This window comes from Gadus morhua, chromosome 5, assembly GCF_902167405.1.
Source record: "Gadus morhua chromosome 5, gadMor3.0, whole genome shotgun sequence".
NCBI classification, from domain to species: Eukaryota; Metazoa; Chordata; class Actinopteri; order Gadiformes; family Gadidae; genus Gadus; species Gadus morhua.
Genome location: NC_044052.1, coordinates 11,358,592 through 11,374,270, shown reverse-complemented (window position 1 = coordinate 11,374,270; position 15,679 = coordinate 11,358,592). Strand labels below are relative to the sequence as shown.

The 15,679-nt window shown below is 46.0% G+C and overlaps 4 protein-coding genes across 10 annotated transcripts; all 4 read left to right on the top strand.

Moving 5' to 3' along the window:
- The first annotated feature begins 30 nt into the window (after nt 1–30).
- On the top strand, nt 31–1,509 carry acyp1 (acylphosphatase 1, erythrocyte (common) type). The gene is made up of 3 exons (XM_030356319.1): nt 31–140; nt 699–786; nt 990–1,509. The coding sequence occupies exons 2-3, from the start codon at nt 706–708 to the stop codon at nt 1,206–1,208; spliced, it is 300 nt and encodes a 99-aa protein (XP_030212179.1). The 5' UTR covers nt 31–140; nt 699–705; the 3' UTR covers nt 1,209–1,509.
- Nucleotides 1,510–1,646: 137 nt separating this feature from the next.
- mlh3 (mutL homolog 3 (E. coli)) lies at nt 1,647–9,020 on the top strand. Of its 4 annotated transcripts, XR_003976757.1 has the most exons (13): nt 1,647–4,443; nt 4,919–5,014; nt 5,119–5,195; nt 5,397–5,501; nt 5,653–5,737; nt 5,864–5,932; nt 6,331–6,439; nt 7,301–7,460; nt 7,554–7,577; nt 7,701–7,779; nt 8,216–8,367; nt 8,517–8,791; nt 8,891–9,020. XR_003976757.1 is itself a non-coding variant. In XM_030356293.1 (12 exons), the coding sequence occupies exons 2-12, from the start codon at nt 4,948–4,950 to the stop codon at nt 8,592–8,594; spliced, it is 1,005 nt and encodes a 334-aa protein (XP_030212153.1). In that variant the 5' UTR covers nt 4,307–4,443; the 3' UTR covers nt 8,595–8,674. The 4 variants fall into 4 exon arrangements, 2 of the variants coding, with proteins under 2 accessions (XP_030212152.1, XP_030212153.1); XM_030356293.1 differs by lacking the exon at nt 8,891–9,020 and having other exon boundaries at nt 4,307–4,443; nt 4,948–5,014; nt 8,517–8,674; XM_030356292.1 differs by lacking the exons at nt 4,919–5,014; nt 8,891–9,020 and having other exon boundaries at nt 8,517–8,674.
- Nucleotides 8,881–12,862, top strand: LOC115543765 (proto-oncogene c-Fos-like). 4 transcript variants are annotated; one of them, XM_030356306.1, is made up of 6 exons: nt 8,881–8,968; nt 9,048–9,122; nt 10,008–10,140; nt 10,789–11,016; nt 11,339–11,446; nt 11,564–12,862. In XM_030356306.1, the coding sequence occupies exons 3-6, from the start codon at nt 10,021–10,023 to the stop codon at nt 12,260–12,262; spliced, it is 1,155 nt and encodes a 384-aa protein (XP_030212166.1). In that variant the 5' UTR covers nt 8,881–8,968; nt 9,048–9,122; nt 10,008–10,020; the 3' UTR covers nt 12,263–12,862. The 4 variants fall into 4 exon arrangements, with proteins under 4 accessions (XP_030212166.1, XP_030212165.1, XP_030212167.1 ...); XM_030356305.1 differs by lacking the exon at nt 8,881–8,968 and having other exon boundaries at nt 8,999–9,122; XM_030356307.1 differs by lacking the exons at nt 8,881–8,968; nt 9,048–9,122 and having other exon boundaries at nt 9,135–10,140; nt 10,789–10,965.
- Nucleotides 12,863–12,895: 33 nt separating this feature from the next.
- On the top strand, nt 12,896–15,578 carry jdp2a (Jun dimerization protein 2a). The gene is made up of 4 exons (XM_030356316.1): nt 12,896–13,153; nt 14,141–14,358; nt 14,450–14,554; nt 14,636–15,578. The coding sequence occupies exons 1-4, from the start codon at nt 13,066–13,068 to the stop codon at nt 14,819–14,821; spliced, it is 597 nt and encodes a 198-aa protein (XP_030212176.1). The 5' UTR covers nt 12,896–13,065; the 3' UTR covers nt 14,822–15,578.
- Nucleotides 15,579–15,679: the final 101 nt, after the last annotated feature.

Genomic DNA, 15,679 nt, shown 5'->3' with positions numbered 1-15,679 from the left:
CCTATGATTGGTCTATAACCCGAGAGTCACGTGACCTTTCCGCTTCCGGTGAAGTTAGATCGTTGTTGTTTTTGCACACCGGCGGGCTGTCAATGGTCAGACCGAACACTTTCAGGTTCCCCTAAAACCTTATCCTCTTGGTAAGATCAATCTTCGTTGTTGTTTTCCTCGCTTTACTCTTAGATTAAATGTGTTATTAAGTTATAAAGTTATTTGACTGAATGACTCACTGCACAGGTTTTTGAAGGCCGTGTTGCGTGGTGCGAGCATCACATGCACGACTCAATGAACACGGCATGTTTTCAATGCGTTTAAACATAATTATTCGGACTCATGTGGGAAACCAATAGCATGTTAGTCGTTCGAATCATTGTAATAAATCGTGATGCATAGCTCTCTGAAACAGGGAATCACTGATGCTCATGTGCTCTCTGGTGATGAAACACATTCTTATGAGACACATGTTCTAATGAACGATTTAGGATTGTAATAAAGGGGTTGGCGTTTTATTAACCCCCACATGAAACGAAATGGCCTGCCACTCACTTTTCTTGGAAATTGTTCTAATGATCTTACTTACATGTTTAGTGTGAATAATTGAGTGGAATCTAGTGGAACAGACTTGGCAGAAAGGAAATATAACATTCATAAGTATGTTTTAATGAGTGTATAATTATGACATTGTTTTCCTTGTTTAGGCACACTATGTCGTGTGAAGACCTGCTTTCTGTGGATTATGAAGTGTTTGGTAGAGTGCAAGGTGTATTTTTTCGAAAGTTCACTCAGGTAAGTAAAAAGTACTGTACCATACCAAGTTATTGTTGCTGTAAGAAAAGCTCATGCATAACCGTCACATGTGCTGACATTGTCATCTCCCCCATATAAAAAATGTCCGAATATTTTCCTTAATTTAACATTCACACTATTCAGTCTTAAATTTGATCACTTTCTGGATTTCCTGGTAAATATCAATTGTTTCCAATTTTCAGGCAGAAGCGAAGAAGCTGGGCTTGGTTGGCTGGGTCAGGAACACGGAGGCAGGGACTGTTGAGGGACAGCTGCAAGGCCCCGGTAGCAAGGTGGCCGAGATGCAAAGCTGGCTGCGCACCACTGGCAGTCCACAATCGAAGATCATCACAGCAGAGTTCAAGAACGAGAAGATTATAAAATGTCTAGAGCATTCAACTTTTAAAGTAGTGCGCTCGTAGGGCCGTAGATATGTGATTTATTTATTTGTATATTTAAATGAATGGATTGCATCAAATGCGCACATCCAACATGTTTATTTATTGAGTTATAAAGAGATAATGTAATTAACGGCTCTTCATTTGATAACAATGCTTCCCCTAATTGTATTCCCTTTTGAATAATGTGTGCATTACCAGAACATGATATTTTCCCTTGAATACCTGTTCATCTTTCCCCCCTTAAAATGCACATCTCTCTTCAACAAGAATTATTAGACTTCTTAAAGTACCCCAATCATTCAATTAAAAATTGGCAACAACATGCAACATTTGATGGCTGTTGGTATCTTTAAGGTTAACAAGGATAACATAATATTGTAAAAAAAAAAAGCCAACCACTAGGAACGAGAACATCTGCGGTCACTCAGGCCGCTAGGGGACAGGCTAGGCTGGGAGGGTTAACCGGAAAAGGCTTCGTCGTTGACTGTAAACAAGCCAGTGGGCTTGACGTGTGATTTTAAACGTGTTGGCGTACTAGGTATCTGAAGTTCCGATGGTGGTCTAATTTTTTAACGTATAAACATGCGTCTTGTCATGTCTTTGTGGTCGAGCAGTAGTCAGGCAACTGTCGAACCCCACAAGCCAACCGACCAAATAAGGTCCGTTAACGGTTAACATCGTTAGTAGCAGCCGGTAACGTTGGTGTTTTACCTCATTTGGTATTTACCATTATGGTAAGCCATGATAAAATGTTTGTCAGCAGATGTCCAGAGCAAAATTCGCTCTGGAATCGCCATATCTTCGCTTCAGCAAGGCGTTGAAGAGCTGCTCCTGAACAGCGTGGACGCGGGGGCGACATGCGTCGGGGTGCGGATGGACATGAAGGCGTTCAAGGTTCAGGTGGTGGACAACGGGTCAGGGATGGACCTGGATGATCTGCAGAGGGTTGGAAACAGGTACTGTACTAGTAAATGCAGTTCCATGGAGGACTTGGAGAATCTGAGGTTTTATGGGTTTCGTGGGGAGGCCCTTGCAAGTATAGTTTCCCTAGCGACCCTGGTAGAGATATCTTCAAGAACAAGACTATCCGTTAAAACACACATTAAGGTCTTCAAGGATGGGAAGGGGTTGGATGTCTTGGAAGCGGAGTCTTCCCGTCCCTCCGCCGGGACCACATTGACCATTTGCAACTTTTTCCACAACATGCCAGTCAGGAGGAACCGAATGGACCCCGTCCTTGAAGCGGAGCGCATCAGGCACCGGGTGGAGGCCATCTCTCTGATGCACCCGTCTGTGTCTTTTACTTTGAAAAACGATGTGACAGGAGCCATGCTGGCCCAGCTCTCAAAAGCCAGAAGTACATACCATCGATTTGTCCAGATCTATGGCTTAGGGCGAGGACAGCATCTGCGAGAAATCAGTCACAGCCAGGCACAATTTAAAATCAGCGGTCACATAGGTATAGAGGGTCACTACAACAAAAGCTTACAGTTCTTGTATGTGAATGAAAGGCTACTTCTGAAAACACGCCTTCACCAGTTGCTCAATTTCCTCCTCCGGAAGCTTAACAGTTCAGGTCAGAAGAATGATAGCCCAGACGGCCAGTCGATAATCAGGAGCCCAAAGCAGAGAAGGGGCCAAGAACTACATCCAATATATATCATAAATATTAAATGCTGCTACTCAGAATATGACATTTGTCTTGACCCAGCCAAAACTCTCATAGAGTTTAAAGACTGGGATGGGATTTTGATCTGTTTAGAACAGGCTGTTAAAGCCTTTCTAAGCAGAGAGAATCTGTTGGCTGACCCCTCGCAAGAAGAGTTAGACTGCGCTCCTCAAAGCCTGCTGTGTACATCTGAGAAACCAGTGAACTTGGGTTTCCACGGTACCCAATTAATAACAGCAGAGGCCTCGCTCAGCCACACTGTCTGCGGTACGCTTTCATCCGGGCCGGTTCATCGTAAAGTTGTTGTTGTCGACGGTGCGCTTGAAGAAAGTGTGGCACAGACATGTGTTCAAGACGACATCTCCAGTAAGGCAGCCACGGTGGAACCACTCGAGGAAGACGCTGGTCCGCCGGAAATGGAGACGATACGAAACGAAAGGCCCGCAAGCGTAGAATCCAGGGGTGGAGCTGGGGCTCATTGGAGTGGATGCGTGAGTGGAGTGGATCAGGTGGACGGCGGTCCAACTGAAGACCATGGGGAGGGAGGGGTTTGGCACGCTGCCAAAGGTGGCAGTTTTACAGCGTCGCTAGACAATGGACAAGAAACATCTGCGCATCGAATTGTAGCTCAACAGAGCTCAAATACACATGGAGAATCCGTGGAAGGGTTCAGAAAGATCAGTCTAGCAGATGCATACATTCATGAAAGTCTGCCAGCTAAGAGCCACGATGATAGGCCAACGTTTTGCACAACAAAAACATGTAAACAGAGCATAGGCTTGATGAAACGCAAAGTGTCGGAAGTTGACTACATCCAGTCTAGTCATAAAGTATACTTGGACGATGGTCATAACATTGCTTCAAAGGTTCCCAAGCTTACATGTTTTAGGAAGTTATTGTCCAAGGAATCTGCATCTCTGGACAGGTTTCGAAGCACATACTGCAAGCCAATGGGGGAGAAAATGCTTTCTATTGCAGCCTTCAGTAGCAGCAAGCAACCACATTCCCTATTGCCTCAGACTGGGGACATCTTTGTCCCTGGCAATGAATTCCCCATTGCTGAAAAGGAGACTCAAAATACAGACATCCCGGACCCTGTAATAATTCAGAGCGATGTTCAAAGCCTACCTACCTTCTCTATATTCACCAAGCGGAAGCCTATCTTAGACAAGACTGGAGGTGGTGGAGTTTCTCTGGCATCAAAACTTAGTCATCTGAAACAACAGCGAGTGGTTGACCTGCATCAACAAAGCCCTCTTCAGTCTGAAATGATAGATACTAAGGTAGACGACAACGTCCAAGACAGCAACAACAACAACTGTTCTCCCAACCGGACCTGTGGTGGACCTACAGCACAGAGCCCAGTGTCTGCCCTACAAGGCAGTTCAAGGCCTGAACTAACGACCGGGCCGGAGGGCTCAACGTCCGTAGACTGGCTGGATCACTTTGACGACACACTGGGCCGGACGGTGTCCGTCAACCAGGTGACCGGACTGAGCCGCTACGAGGTCCCAGCCACGGGGGACACCCAGGTCTGCTGCACTTCGGATGTCACACGCATGGCAGTGAACGTTGTCACTGAGACAGGTCAGTAGGTGCAGCCAGGGTCGTAGCCAGGGTTTAGAAATCAGTTTTGGCCCTAAAGGTTTGGGTCCAGATTTTTCATTTTTCAATTTCATACCAGTATGACACCTACAAACAACCCAAGCTATACACTACACACAAACAAATTATCTAAAATTAAATGGATACAGCGGGACTTGTTGGCAAAAATACTTTTTTTGTGCATGATTAATGTTAACGTAATGAACTAAAAAAATATACATAATTAATTATTTATATAAATAATACAGAGGTCCGGACCTGCATAGCTGGCTGCGGTCATGAGTACAGGTCTTGACCTCGGTTAAGTTATGATGCGTTGAAAATGATAAGGAGGTGTCCTATGAAAAGTTGGGTGGGAATTGAAGTGTTCGATATATTAGGCCTTTATAGTGAATATTTCCGGTCAAGAGTTTTAATGCTTTATTCATTCTTGCCTGATCTCCTCCCTTAAACATAGGGTTTGAATATAGATGCTACCCATTTCAGATGGAGCAAATCTTGCCCTTCCTTCCCAGAGACAAAAGAGTAGTCAGTTCAGGGGCTGAAAACAGAGGTACCCGCTCTCATTAAAACATTAGTGGATCAACGGGTCCAACACAAACAATCCAACCATTGTGTTTTCTGCATGTATGATGTTCTTCATATCTGTTCCTACAGGGGGGGATAAGCTGGAGAACTCTCTTTCCTCCATGTACTCTAAATGGAAGAACCCTGTGTTTGACAGGCCTCCTGTGGTAAGATCAAAGTTTGTTTTGCTTGTGTGATAAGCTGAACGTATCACTAACTAATATGTGCATGACCGTTCTGGACCGTTAAAGTACAATGCTGTTAGACAGTGCCCATCCAGTCAGCCTCTTCCCCCGAGTGCCCTAGGGGGGGCTACTGTGCAGATTCTAAAACTGAAGAGGGAAGCCTGATAGTTTTTGTGCTCACAGGTCGGTGTAGACGTATGCAGTGACCAAGCTGACGGTCTTGCTGTCAAGATCCACAACATCCTGTTTCCATACCGCTGCTCTAAAGCCATGATTACCTCGATGAAGGTGAACCCGGTTCAAATCTAATCCTTTATCTAAGTGCTTTGTCCTTAGAAACTTTAAAGAAATCCGGTCCATTATGTGTAACAAGATTTCTTGGATATTCAAATAAATAAATATGGTTCAAATATATAAACATGGTTTAATTATGTTGCAGGTGATTCATCAGGTAGATAAGAAGTTCCTTGCGTGTCTGATTAACACTCGGGACACAGAGTATGCCCAAGACCCGGGAACTGAAGGTATCGCTCTGACGTCATCGCCCTGTGGTGTTCTGAAACAATGAGTCTTTGACGGGTGAAACGGTAGATTGACCCGCGTTGGAGTGACTCAGTGCTGAATGTTTCCCCTCCTCTGTGGCCCTGTAGGAAATCTCTTGGTACTGGTGGACCAGCACGCTGCACATGAACGAGTCCGCCTGGAAAAGCTTATTGCAGGTACAATTTGATTTCATTCATAAAGCCTTTCATCACAGCTACAGTCTCAGAGGGCTTAACCGGCTATACCTTTATTACACCCCCCTGACCCTAGCCCCCCAGAGGGCAAGAGAAAACTCCCTTAATTACCAAGGAAGATATTTGAAAAGGAACGTAGATTGGGGATCCCTCATTCCGGGGATGGTCAGAAGTGCAACGGGTGCCATAATTCAAATGCAGAGGGAGGCAAAACATTCTTAATAATTCGGTTTATAAAAGTAATGTCTAGGTTATAGGGTTATAGAAACATCTCAGATATCTAAGTGTTGGATTTAAATAGGAAGAGAGCAATACCCGGATGTAATTTGCTGTATCAACCAGTTGTCACCCTCTAGTGATGTGTGCGGTTCCCTCTGCAGACTCCTACGAGGACGACCCCGACACGCCCGGCCAGCGGCGCCTGTGTTCCTCCAGCGTCGCGCCGCCGCTGGAGCTGAGCGTGACGGAGGAGGAGCTGAGGCTGCTCAGGTCGGTGGTCCCGGAGACCCTCGGCAGCTCAACATGAATAGATCAGCCATCAGCCGGTTATAAAATATATACATATGCCTCTTTATAAAGGGACGGTTCCCCAAGCTAAAGATGGTTCTGGGCTGGTCTATTGTCTCAGTAAGGGTAGCATATGTTTGTGGGGGACTCTGTTGTTTCTCTGGTACCGCATTTGTTTTACCGTATAGATTGCATTTTTATAAAATGAGGATAACATTTCTTAGACAGAGAAAAATATGTAAAGATGTTAATAACATGTTTTATAGTATGACACACTCATACATCGCACACCACTTGCATAGTGCTTGGATAGAAATAGGGTCAAAGGTGAAAAACCAACGGTTCAGCAGCGTGATGTAACTGACGTCGTGGTTAGGAAGCGCTGGGGACACCTACTGCGCCATTGGTCCATTTCCCCTATTCGCCGCGAAACGTTGAGCTCATCAGCCTCTGGGGAAGTGAGATTGAAGGCATTGCATGTTTGTCACTCGTGCTGAGGGCCTGTAAATGAAAACCAAACAATATTTTTATAAATGTGTGGACTATTCAATGTCCACATTCAACCTTCAGCCCATCGTCCTTCAGCAGGATGTCTGACCCCTCCCGGCTCCTCAATACATGGATAAATAATACTTCACTCCAGGCTCAGTGAATAAATCATTAATAGCTTACATTAAAATAAATAGCATTAATAAATGCATAATAAACATCTGCATGATGCGACTCATTTAATTAAATTCAATATAGATGTTGAAATCAAGAAGAAATGTAACGGGAAGGGTCACAGCATGCAACGGTAAACCACAACATGAGCCTGAGCTGGCTGAGGTTTTCCGTCTCCAGGGGCTGCCAGGCTCCTCTCCGCGGCCTGGGCCTGCAGCTGGAGCTGCCCACAACGGGGGCCCCCCGGGTCCTGGTGGGCAGGGTGCCGTTGTGTTTCACCGAGAAGGAGCACAACGAGGTGCGGCGGGGCCGGCCGTCCGTCATCAAGGCCGTCGTGGAGGTAAGCGGCTCGGAGCCTCCGGCAGCATCACCTGTCAACGTTCATGCTCACCGACGGTACTAACGCTGTCCTCTCCTCCTTCGCTCCTATCAGGAATACCTCAGAGATCAGCTCGAGGTATGCTCTTTTATACCTCCAACGTCACTCTACTCTGTCCCCTCATGATCCAGCCAGGAAATGTCTTAATAACCAAAACGGTGTCGTATTGAGAATTTCCCCTCGCTTTTATTTTTGGTCCAGATATTCTGCTCCACAGGCAGCGTGCGAGGAACTCTGCCTCTCGCGGTGCTGAGGGTCCTGGCTTCCCTGGCATGTCACGGTAGGCCTGTTCCTCTCACTGTTCCCACTATGTCCTGCTCTGCGATAGCCCTCTGATAGTTATCAGAGAATGAGAACTTTAACGAGTGGCATGGGTCGTGTCTTCAAAATTGCAGAGTCGCTTATCAACTTCTGCAAAAGACTCTGCATAGCCTCCCCCCTTACCGCAACACCTATCGTGTGTTTTACATTGTACATATAGGAATAGTACTAGCATTGTGTAGCGTCTTATCCTAGATATCTTTGTTGTATACGGGGAATGGATTAACCCAGCAATTGTTAGTGCTTGACACTTGTTTCTATGAACATCCTTACTGTACAGACATTGATATATTGTTGCTCTTTCTTCGGACAACCGTACTTATTGTAAGTTGCTTCAGATAACAGTGTCTTCTTAATGCCCTGAATGTAAACATGTCTTCTGATTCGTGGAACAGGAGCCATCAAATTCAACGACGTCCTGAGTCTGGACGAGTGCCACAGCCTGGTGGGCTCCCTGTCGTCCTGCCAGCTGCCCTTCCAGTGCGCCCACGGCCGTCCCTCCATCGCGCCGCTGGCAGACACCCTGTTTCTGGAAGGCGACGAGAAGGTGCCACTTTGTGTGTAGATATATATATGTGTCAAGAGCTTTGAAAAGACTGATTCATGATTGCCTCCAATATGATATACATGCACTTGGTCTGGGGAATCGAACAGTGGAAAATTGATATTCTGTCTTTGGTTGTTTGATCCGTGCAGGAAACACAGAGACCCAACCTAGGACGACTCAGAAGAATGTACAAGGCTTGGGAGCTTTATGGACGTAGAAAACTGTGATTTGTGTATTTTAGTATTGCAGTACAAACCTGGATCAATTCTAGGCTATTTATTTGATTAAATTAGATGAATTATATTGATTTTGCTCTCTATCAGACTTATTTGGAAGCCTAACTGACAATGTTTTAAAAGAATAACATATTTCATATCAGAGGAGATTATTGTGAAAGTCATCACAACAGGATCTGTTGTCCAAGGTAATATTGCTCAGGTCAGATTACTATTTATTTCCCCTTCTTTTTGTGCATTGGATCTTACTATTTACTGTTACTATTGTATCATATTACTTTGTGTAGGTAAAGACCTCAAGTTATCCATGAAAAACGAGGCCTCGACTTTGAATTATTTTGCAGCATCCTTCGTGCTGGCATCAGGTTAATATGTAATGCAAATATATGATGTCACGCAAATCATGTTCCTAAAGCACATATGAAACTTTGCAATTTTTTACAGACCATCCACCCCCTTTGGATCTTTTGGGCAATTAGAAAAGCTGGTCTCACAAGTCCGGCATTAGATCAGCGATAGGTAAAGACATCTCTTCCATCTGTGCTTAAAAAACTTTATTTGTTTTTATTAGACGGATGTTCATCAATAGTCTCATAGTTTCAACATATTGTTATGTATTTATATTATATTTAGTTTATTTCACTTCAAAGGATTGAGGTATCACGAGGAGAAAAAAAAACATCTTTGGGTCCGTGTGATCACTTGAGGGGGGTTGAAGTAAACACCACAGACGATGCTAAGTGGGCGTCGCTCACTTCCAGAAGGCTTGTTTGGGCTCTAAACACATCGGGCTGTTACGTCTTTTACTGATCAATATATTTTAAGCGTCAGCTTTATGAAATTGTTTTGTTAAATAACATGGACCAGTGAGATAATCGAATAACGTAGGCTATGCAATGTTAATAGGTCCAAACATACTTTGCGACACAGGTTGTTAAATGGAATAGTTCCACTAACCCGCGGTATGGTGTAATGGGACAGGGCCTATATGTACGGATCACTGTGTATCATGTTTTGTCTCAAGCTGCCCAGGCATCGTATCATGGACGGTGCATATTCCTCCGGGCACATTGCATCGTCGATCCACTGGTTGTGTTGTGACAGGATAAAATTGAATAGACAATAGGACCGATGTCAACAAGCACATCTGTATGATTCCACACGGGGGTTAGATGTTCGATTAATCAAACAACAGCGGTTTACTTTTTTCTGATAGTCGGTTTCACTCCCCTCCACGGATGGTACGGTCTGTGTTCATTCATAAAATTCTAGCAGAGTATAAAAGGAGGGGCTTGCGTTTCAGTCATCTATGTGCCAGGTATATACCTGGAGGGGCAGTTTTCTGTATTGAACAAAGGGTGACATATAATATCAAGACATTGTAGTCGTCATGTATGTCAACAGCTTGCCGCCTGACATGGACACAGCATCCGCCTGCAGTACAGAATCCAGTGACGGGATTAACACGTTCAAGAAATGCGAGGAGACCCGTGAAGACGCGGGGTCGACAGCGTCCTCTCCGGAGGACAACGTGAAGGTATTAATACATTTAGTGTCTACGTTGAAGATTTCATGCCAGGCGACGGTCAAATCGACGACATATCCCATCATGGCTGATGTGCACAACGTTTGTTTATCTTAATTGGAAGTAGTGGGCGGGATATAGACCCGACGAGTTTGTATTTAAACTATATGTAGGCCTACAGTAGATGGTTGTATGTTTTAACATTACATTTATTGTGAGTTGCCTATCTTGGGTGAACACGGGGATGTATAATCACCGTATGCTAGTCTTGGGTTGTTATGACTGACGTCCTGGGACCGAATGGGAGCGTGTCGATGCAGCAGTTCATTGAGAAAAATAAATCCATTCAGGAGACTCCACAGCGACTCTGCGTCAGCGGTGACGTCAGACACAATGATAAAGTCAAATATTGATCCGGAGAAAGCTATTTTTGGACCGGTATATTTCAAGGAGGAGAACCTGTGTGGACAGCCCGTTTGACACAACAATATGATGCTACATACACGCATGGACTTCTTACACGTGTGTGTGTGTGTGTGTGTGTGTGTGTCAATTAAACATTAAACATTATTTTTTCTTCTAAATAGATAAATACATAATTGTCAATGAAGTTACACCTAGAATACAATTTACAGTGTCTTATATGTGTTTTTTTTCCAGGAACTCTGCCAGGATATGGACACGCAGGTCGACTCCTTTATTCCAACAGTCACCGCAATCGCTACTACCCCAGATTTCCAGTGGATGGTCCAGCCGACCATCATTACATCCGTCAGCCAGACTCTCGGCAGCAAGCCGGCCAATAGCGTGCAGAGCTCTCCCCGAGCAGCATCCAAAGTAGGCGGGACAAAGGGGAAAAATTCTGCAAGGAAGGGGAAAGCAGAACAGGTCAGCCAAGAGCAAGGCGCCAGCATGCTGCACTCTGTGATGTGCATATATATATTTATATATAGATATGCAACGTTTATCACATCTGTATGATGTGCATGACGGCTCCCATCCGAGGTGTTGCAACAGGCTGTGTGCATGCCCCCCTCGGATGGCAGTCAATTTATATTCAGGGCACAGCAAGTCTGCAACAATGGTCTATTTTTAGGAGCGATGCAGAAAAGATTGTTTTTGACACCCTTTCTGGTGGGCGAATCAGGAACAGATGTAGCTTTCTATATCCCTCACGGTTTGAACTGAACACATTGTCTTACCCCTGCAGCTCTCTCCAGCGGATGAGGAGAAGAAGAAGGTGCGAAGGGAGCGCAATAAAATGGCTGCAGCCAAGTGTCGCAACAGGCGACGGGAACTCACAGACACCCTGCAAGCTGTAAGTAAACAAAGGTCTGTTTGTTGAGCCGCGGTGGTCGCTCACCTGGCGTGCGCTTCACCTGGCTGACGAACACCTCTCTGGGCCGTCCACCTTCTGCCTCTGTTTCCTCCGCAGGAGACGGATATACTGGAGGAGGAGGGAGCCGCTCTGGAGCTGGAGATCGCCAACCTGCTGAAGGAGAAGGAGAGACTGGAGGACGCCCTCTCCACGCACAAACCCATGTGTCAGCTGCCCGAGGAGCTGGGCGTCATGTTCCGGGACGCCACCGTCGGCGGGCCCCCCGACTTCCCCCCCGGCAGCCCGAGCGGTGAGGACAGGCTCCAGGAGGACGGGGGCAGCCAGGACGGCGTCCTCCTGCAGGACGGCATGGACGCCCAGCCCAGCGACCCGTCCGCCGCCATCTCCGGCGACTCCGACATCCTGCTGTGCGCCAGCGCGGAGATCAGCGGCTGTGACCTGGAGCCGTCCCTGGAGGTGAAGGAGGGGGCGCTGCTGGACGAGCTGGTGTCGGGCCTGGAGGACGACGACGGGGCCCCCATGGAGACGGGCCGCTCGGTGCCCGACATCGACCTGAGCAGCTCGCTGGGGGTGTCCGACTGGGAGACGCTGTACAAGTCGGTGTCCGGGGACCTGGAGCCGCTGAGCACGCCGGTGGTGACCTCCACACCCACCTGTAACAGTTACCTGTCCGTCTTCACGTTCGCCTGTCCCGAGCTGGACGCCCTCCCGGAGGGGATGGATGGCGTTAAGGGCGGAGCGGGAAAGACTGAATCAGGGGACCTGCTCAACTCGCCCACTCTCCTCGCTTTGTAAGGTCTAAAGAGGGAGAGATGTTCTGAGCTTGGATCGCTTTTTACCAGATCCATGGTTTTGAAATTGTTCCACCGATGTATGCCCATGGTATTCTATGACACTTTAACGAGAAACTGCATTCATGACATGTATTGTATGCGTGTGTGCCCAATCAGAAATATAAACTTTACTACATGGTAATGGAGCTGAAAGCATGCCTTTTTAAGTTTCATAAAAGGGAGATGAGTTCTGGCGTTATAGCGCATGCTGAGGATTGTCAGAGCTCATGTTTGATCTGTTACTAGATCTAAGATGTATTGTTGAATTAATGTTACAGTTTGGTTTCGTGTCAGTGATGTGATGACTGCTGTGACCGTTTTAACCATCCGTGCTCCGCCTGACATACCTCACACCACCGACTCGTCAAAACCATCGTTACACTGTTTATGGTTTTCCATGAAAACATCCATATATCTATCAAGATGTAATTTATGATAATTTATTTTTTTACTTCTGAGAATTTGACTTATTCGTCAAATAATTCAAACAAAAGAGCATTGATTGCTTATTTATTCTGGATAATCATAATAAATGTTCACTCAGTGATGTCTGGATAACCTTTGCCTGTGCAAGTCGTTCTTGTGAACCCTCCATTCTGCAGCCGAGCCATGCATGCAGTCCGATCTCTCTATGGGAGGAGGCACTACTGGCCACATTTTTTTCTGTATTTTTTTTCTCTTTACATTCCTGCTTACGTTTGGTTGTCTCGGCTAATTTCCGCATTCCCAAATCCTTTCAGATTTGGATTACTTTGAAACGGGCTGATGCAACGATTTCCACTTTTTAAAATCTATTCCAGACCATCGGCCGACCATAAGAGAGGACATTTTTCGCACCTGGGATCAAAGTCAGGTCTGTGCAAAACGTAATAGTCCACATGTCGAAAGAAGAATAGCATCCCGTATGCAGGAGTTATAATTAGACGCAATTCCGGACGTAATGCGGACAGCAGATGTAGTATATGTACATTGAGCCGCCTATGCAATGCATAGATGTTCATGAATCTAGTTTTCATGATGTTTTTCTGGGGATATGATTGACATGCTGTTGCCCATGCTGTAAGCTAGTCTCTTTTCTTTGCACACACAGCTCATGTTACATGTGCAATAATGACGTGTGAACATGTTTTTAGCCTCTGGGCTTCATTTAGTTTATAAGTTAGGCCGATGCTTATGGTTTATTCGGTGTTGGGAGGTTTCTAAGGCTATTGCGCTAAAGTGGAAACATCTCCGTTGTTTTCTGCTGCTTTCGCAGTGAAAGGGAAAGTTACGTAAGATAAGTGCCGCACTCAAAAAAAACTTCCGCTTTCAAATTTGCTCATGATAAAGCGGTTCAAACCGGATGAACACTTAAAAGCACATTATTCAGATGTCCACAATGTGTTCCTGACAATTGTATAAAAGTAGCCTACATCGTCGTTTTCAAAAGAAAAAAAAACAGAAATTCCCTGGTGTGCTGTTGCCAACTAGTGGTTGAAAAAAACTTGAGGTTTGCCTCTCGAAGCTGCCTACGTCATTTCTCCACCACTTATACACTCACCTGATCTGTTCTAATCCGCTCTTCAACTATCCATCATGGCACACTGATTAACGGAATACGAGTTTAAGTATTTAGAAATCTGCATAACCTTTCACAGATAGACGAAAAGAGCTGATTGCATTCTGTGCCCAACATACATGTATGAATTTAAATTGGTTCAATTTAGATGTCTGACAATTGAACCCACCGACTACTTATAAAGACGTTCTAGCAAGCAATGAAGTAGCATATACTAATGCTACCACCTGGCCCATGCCACATCTCTTGAACGTCCAGACTTTTCTTCTTCTTTCCTTTCAGCTGTGGTTAAGACCGAGGCTGACACGATGCCAGGTCAGATCCCAGACCCCTCTGTGACGGCGGGCTCCCTGCCGAGCCTGGGGTCCCTGGCGGGACTCTCGGCCACCACGCTGACAGACCAGCTCCGCTTCGGTGACCTGCAGGACTTTGGGACCATGCTTTCCCCGCTGCACTTCCTCGACAAGCTGGGGAAGGGGACGCTCTCCATAAAGGCCGAGGTATGAGGCGCTGGTGAGCACCGAGGAGGGGGCTGCAAACATTAGCGTTGTCACGGTTGCGTTTTGAGAGTGTTTTTTCTCCCTCACCCAGAGGGACGACGAGGTGGACCGTCGAAAACGACGGCGAGAGAAAAACAAAATGGCTGCAGCGCGATGTCGAAACAAAAAAAAGGAGAGGACAGATTATCTACAAATGGTGAGTTTTCAACGTGGCCGTCGTCGTTGCAGAAGCTCTCCGTTTCGGAGTGTCCGTCCCTCACACTCTCCCGTCCCTCAGGAGTCGGAGCGGTTGGAGATGATGAACTCTGACCTCAAGTCTCAGATCGAGGAGCTGAAACACGAGCGGCAGCAGCTGATCCTCATGCTGAACCGACACCGGCCCACCTGCATTGTCAGGACCGACAGCGTGAAGACACCCGAGGGTGAGGGGAATCCGCTCCTGGAGCAGCTGGGAGCCGAGTGAGGCTCCAGGGGGCCGAGTGAGGCTCCAGGGGGCGAGTGAGGCTCCAGGGGCCAAATTAGGTTCCTTGGGGCAAAGTGAGGCACCTGCAGGCAACCTCCAGGAGGCGGTGGGCGACTACATGCACACGTGGCGAAGGGTAAACATGCAATGCGTTCCCCGCCACCATCACAGAGCTCTTAAACCCTGATGTCAATCAATCAAGTCAGACACTTGAAACTCTCCCTCTCTATCTCGATCCAACTCTCGATCTCTCTCTTTTCTCTCTGCCGCAGAACAGGAGTATTTGCAATAATTTTATGCAAACCGCATATTAGCCGAGAGAGAGAGAGAGAGAGAGAGAGAGAGAGAGAGAGAGAGAGAGAGAGAGAGAGAGAGAGAGAGAGAGAGAGAGAGAGAGAGAGAGAGAGAGAGAGAGAGAGAGAGAGAGAGAGAGAGAGAGAGAGAGATACATTAGGTCATAGGTCACATCACATTTCCTGGTAGAGATAATCACACGATTATTGTTAAGCATTTGATTGTTGAAATGTTTTTTTTGTTGTGGTCATCATTATTGTTTTGGACGCAGGCGTCACATATGCACATATATATGTTTATTTACAGACTGTTGTACTTGTAATTACTTTGACTACATTGATATATTCTGTTATTCAGTTTTTTATACTTTTGTATTTTGTCATGTAGGCTAAACATTTAAGCAGTCACACATTGTGGTGTTTTGTATTTCTACAAGAAATAAATGTATAGGGTTCTTTATATTTCCCTTAATGTGGTTGTATGAATGATTTTAGGATTATGATGTGGCCATGTTTTGGTGGCTATCATCATGAGCCAAACACTGCAGACCAGAGTGGGAACATT

Excerpts from the sequence above, each read along its gene's own strand:
- acyp1 (XM_030356319.1), top strand. The coding sequence starts at position 706 with ATGTCGTGTGAAGACCTGCTTTCTGTGGATTATGAAGTGTTTGGTAGA. Across the intron at positions 787-989 it reads TTTTTCGAAAGTTCACTCAG|GCAGAAGCGAAGAAGCTGGG; the intron begins GTAAGTAAAAAG and ends TCCAATTTTCAG.
- mlh3 (XM_030356292.1), top strand. The coding sequence starts at position 1,929 with ATGATAAAATGTTTGTCAGCAGATGTCCAGAGCAAAATTCGCTCTGGA. Across the intron at positions 5,738-5,863 it reads CCAAGACCCGGGAACTGAAG|GAAATCTCTTGGTACTGGTG; the intron begins GTATCGCTCTGA and ends GTGGCCCTGTAG. Across the intron at positions 6,440-7,300 it reads GAGGAGCTGAGGCTGCTCAG|GGGCTGCCAGGCTCCTCTCC; the intron begins GTCGGTGGTCCC and ends TTCCGTCTCCAG.
- LOC115543765 (XM_030356304.1), top strand. The coding sequence starts at position 9,994 with ATGTATGTCAACAGCTTGCCGCCTGACATGGACACAGCATCCGCCTGC. Across the intron at positions 10,141-10,788 it reads CTCCGGAGGACAACGTGAAG|GAACTCTGCCAGGATATGGA; the intron begins GTATTAATACAT and ends TTTTTTTTCCAG. Across the intron at positions 11,017-11,338 it reads GGAAGGGGAAAGCAGAACAG|CTCTCTCCAGCGGATGAGGA; the intron begins GTCAGCCAAGAG and ends TTACCCCTGCAG.
- jdp2a (XM_030356316.1), top strand. The coding sequence starts at position 13,066 with ATGCAACGATTTCCACTTTTTAAAATCTATTCCAGACCATCGGCCGAC. Across the intron at positions 13,154-14,140 it reads GCACCTGGGATCAAAGTCAG|CTGTGGTTAAGACCGAGGCT; the intron begins GTCTGTGCAAAA and ends CTTTCCTTTCAG. Across the intron at positions 14,555-14,635 it reads GGACAGATTATCTACAAATG|GAGTCGGAGCGGTTGGAGAT; the intron begins GTGAGTTTTCAA and ends CCCGTCCCTCAG.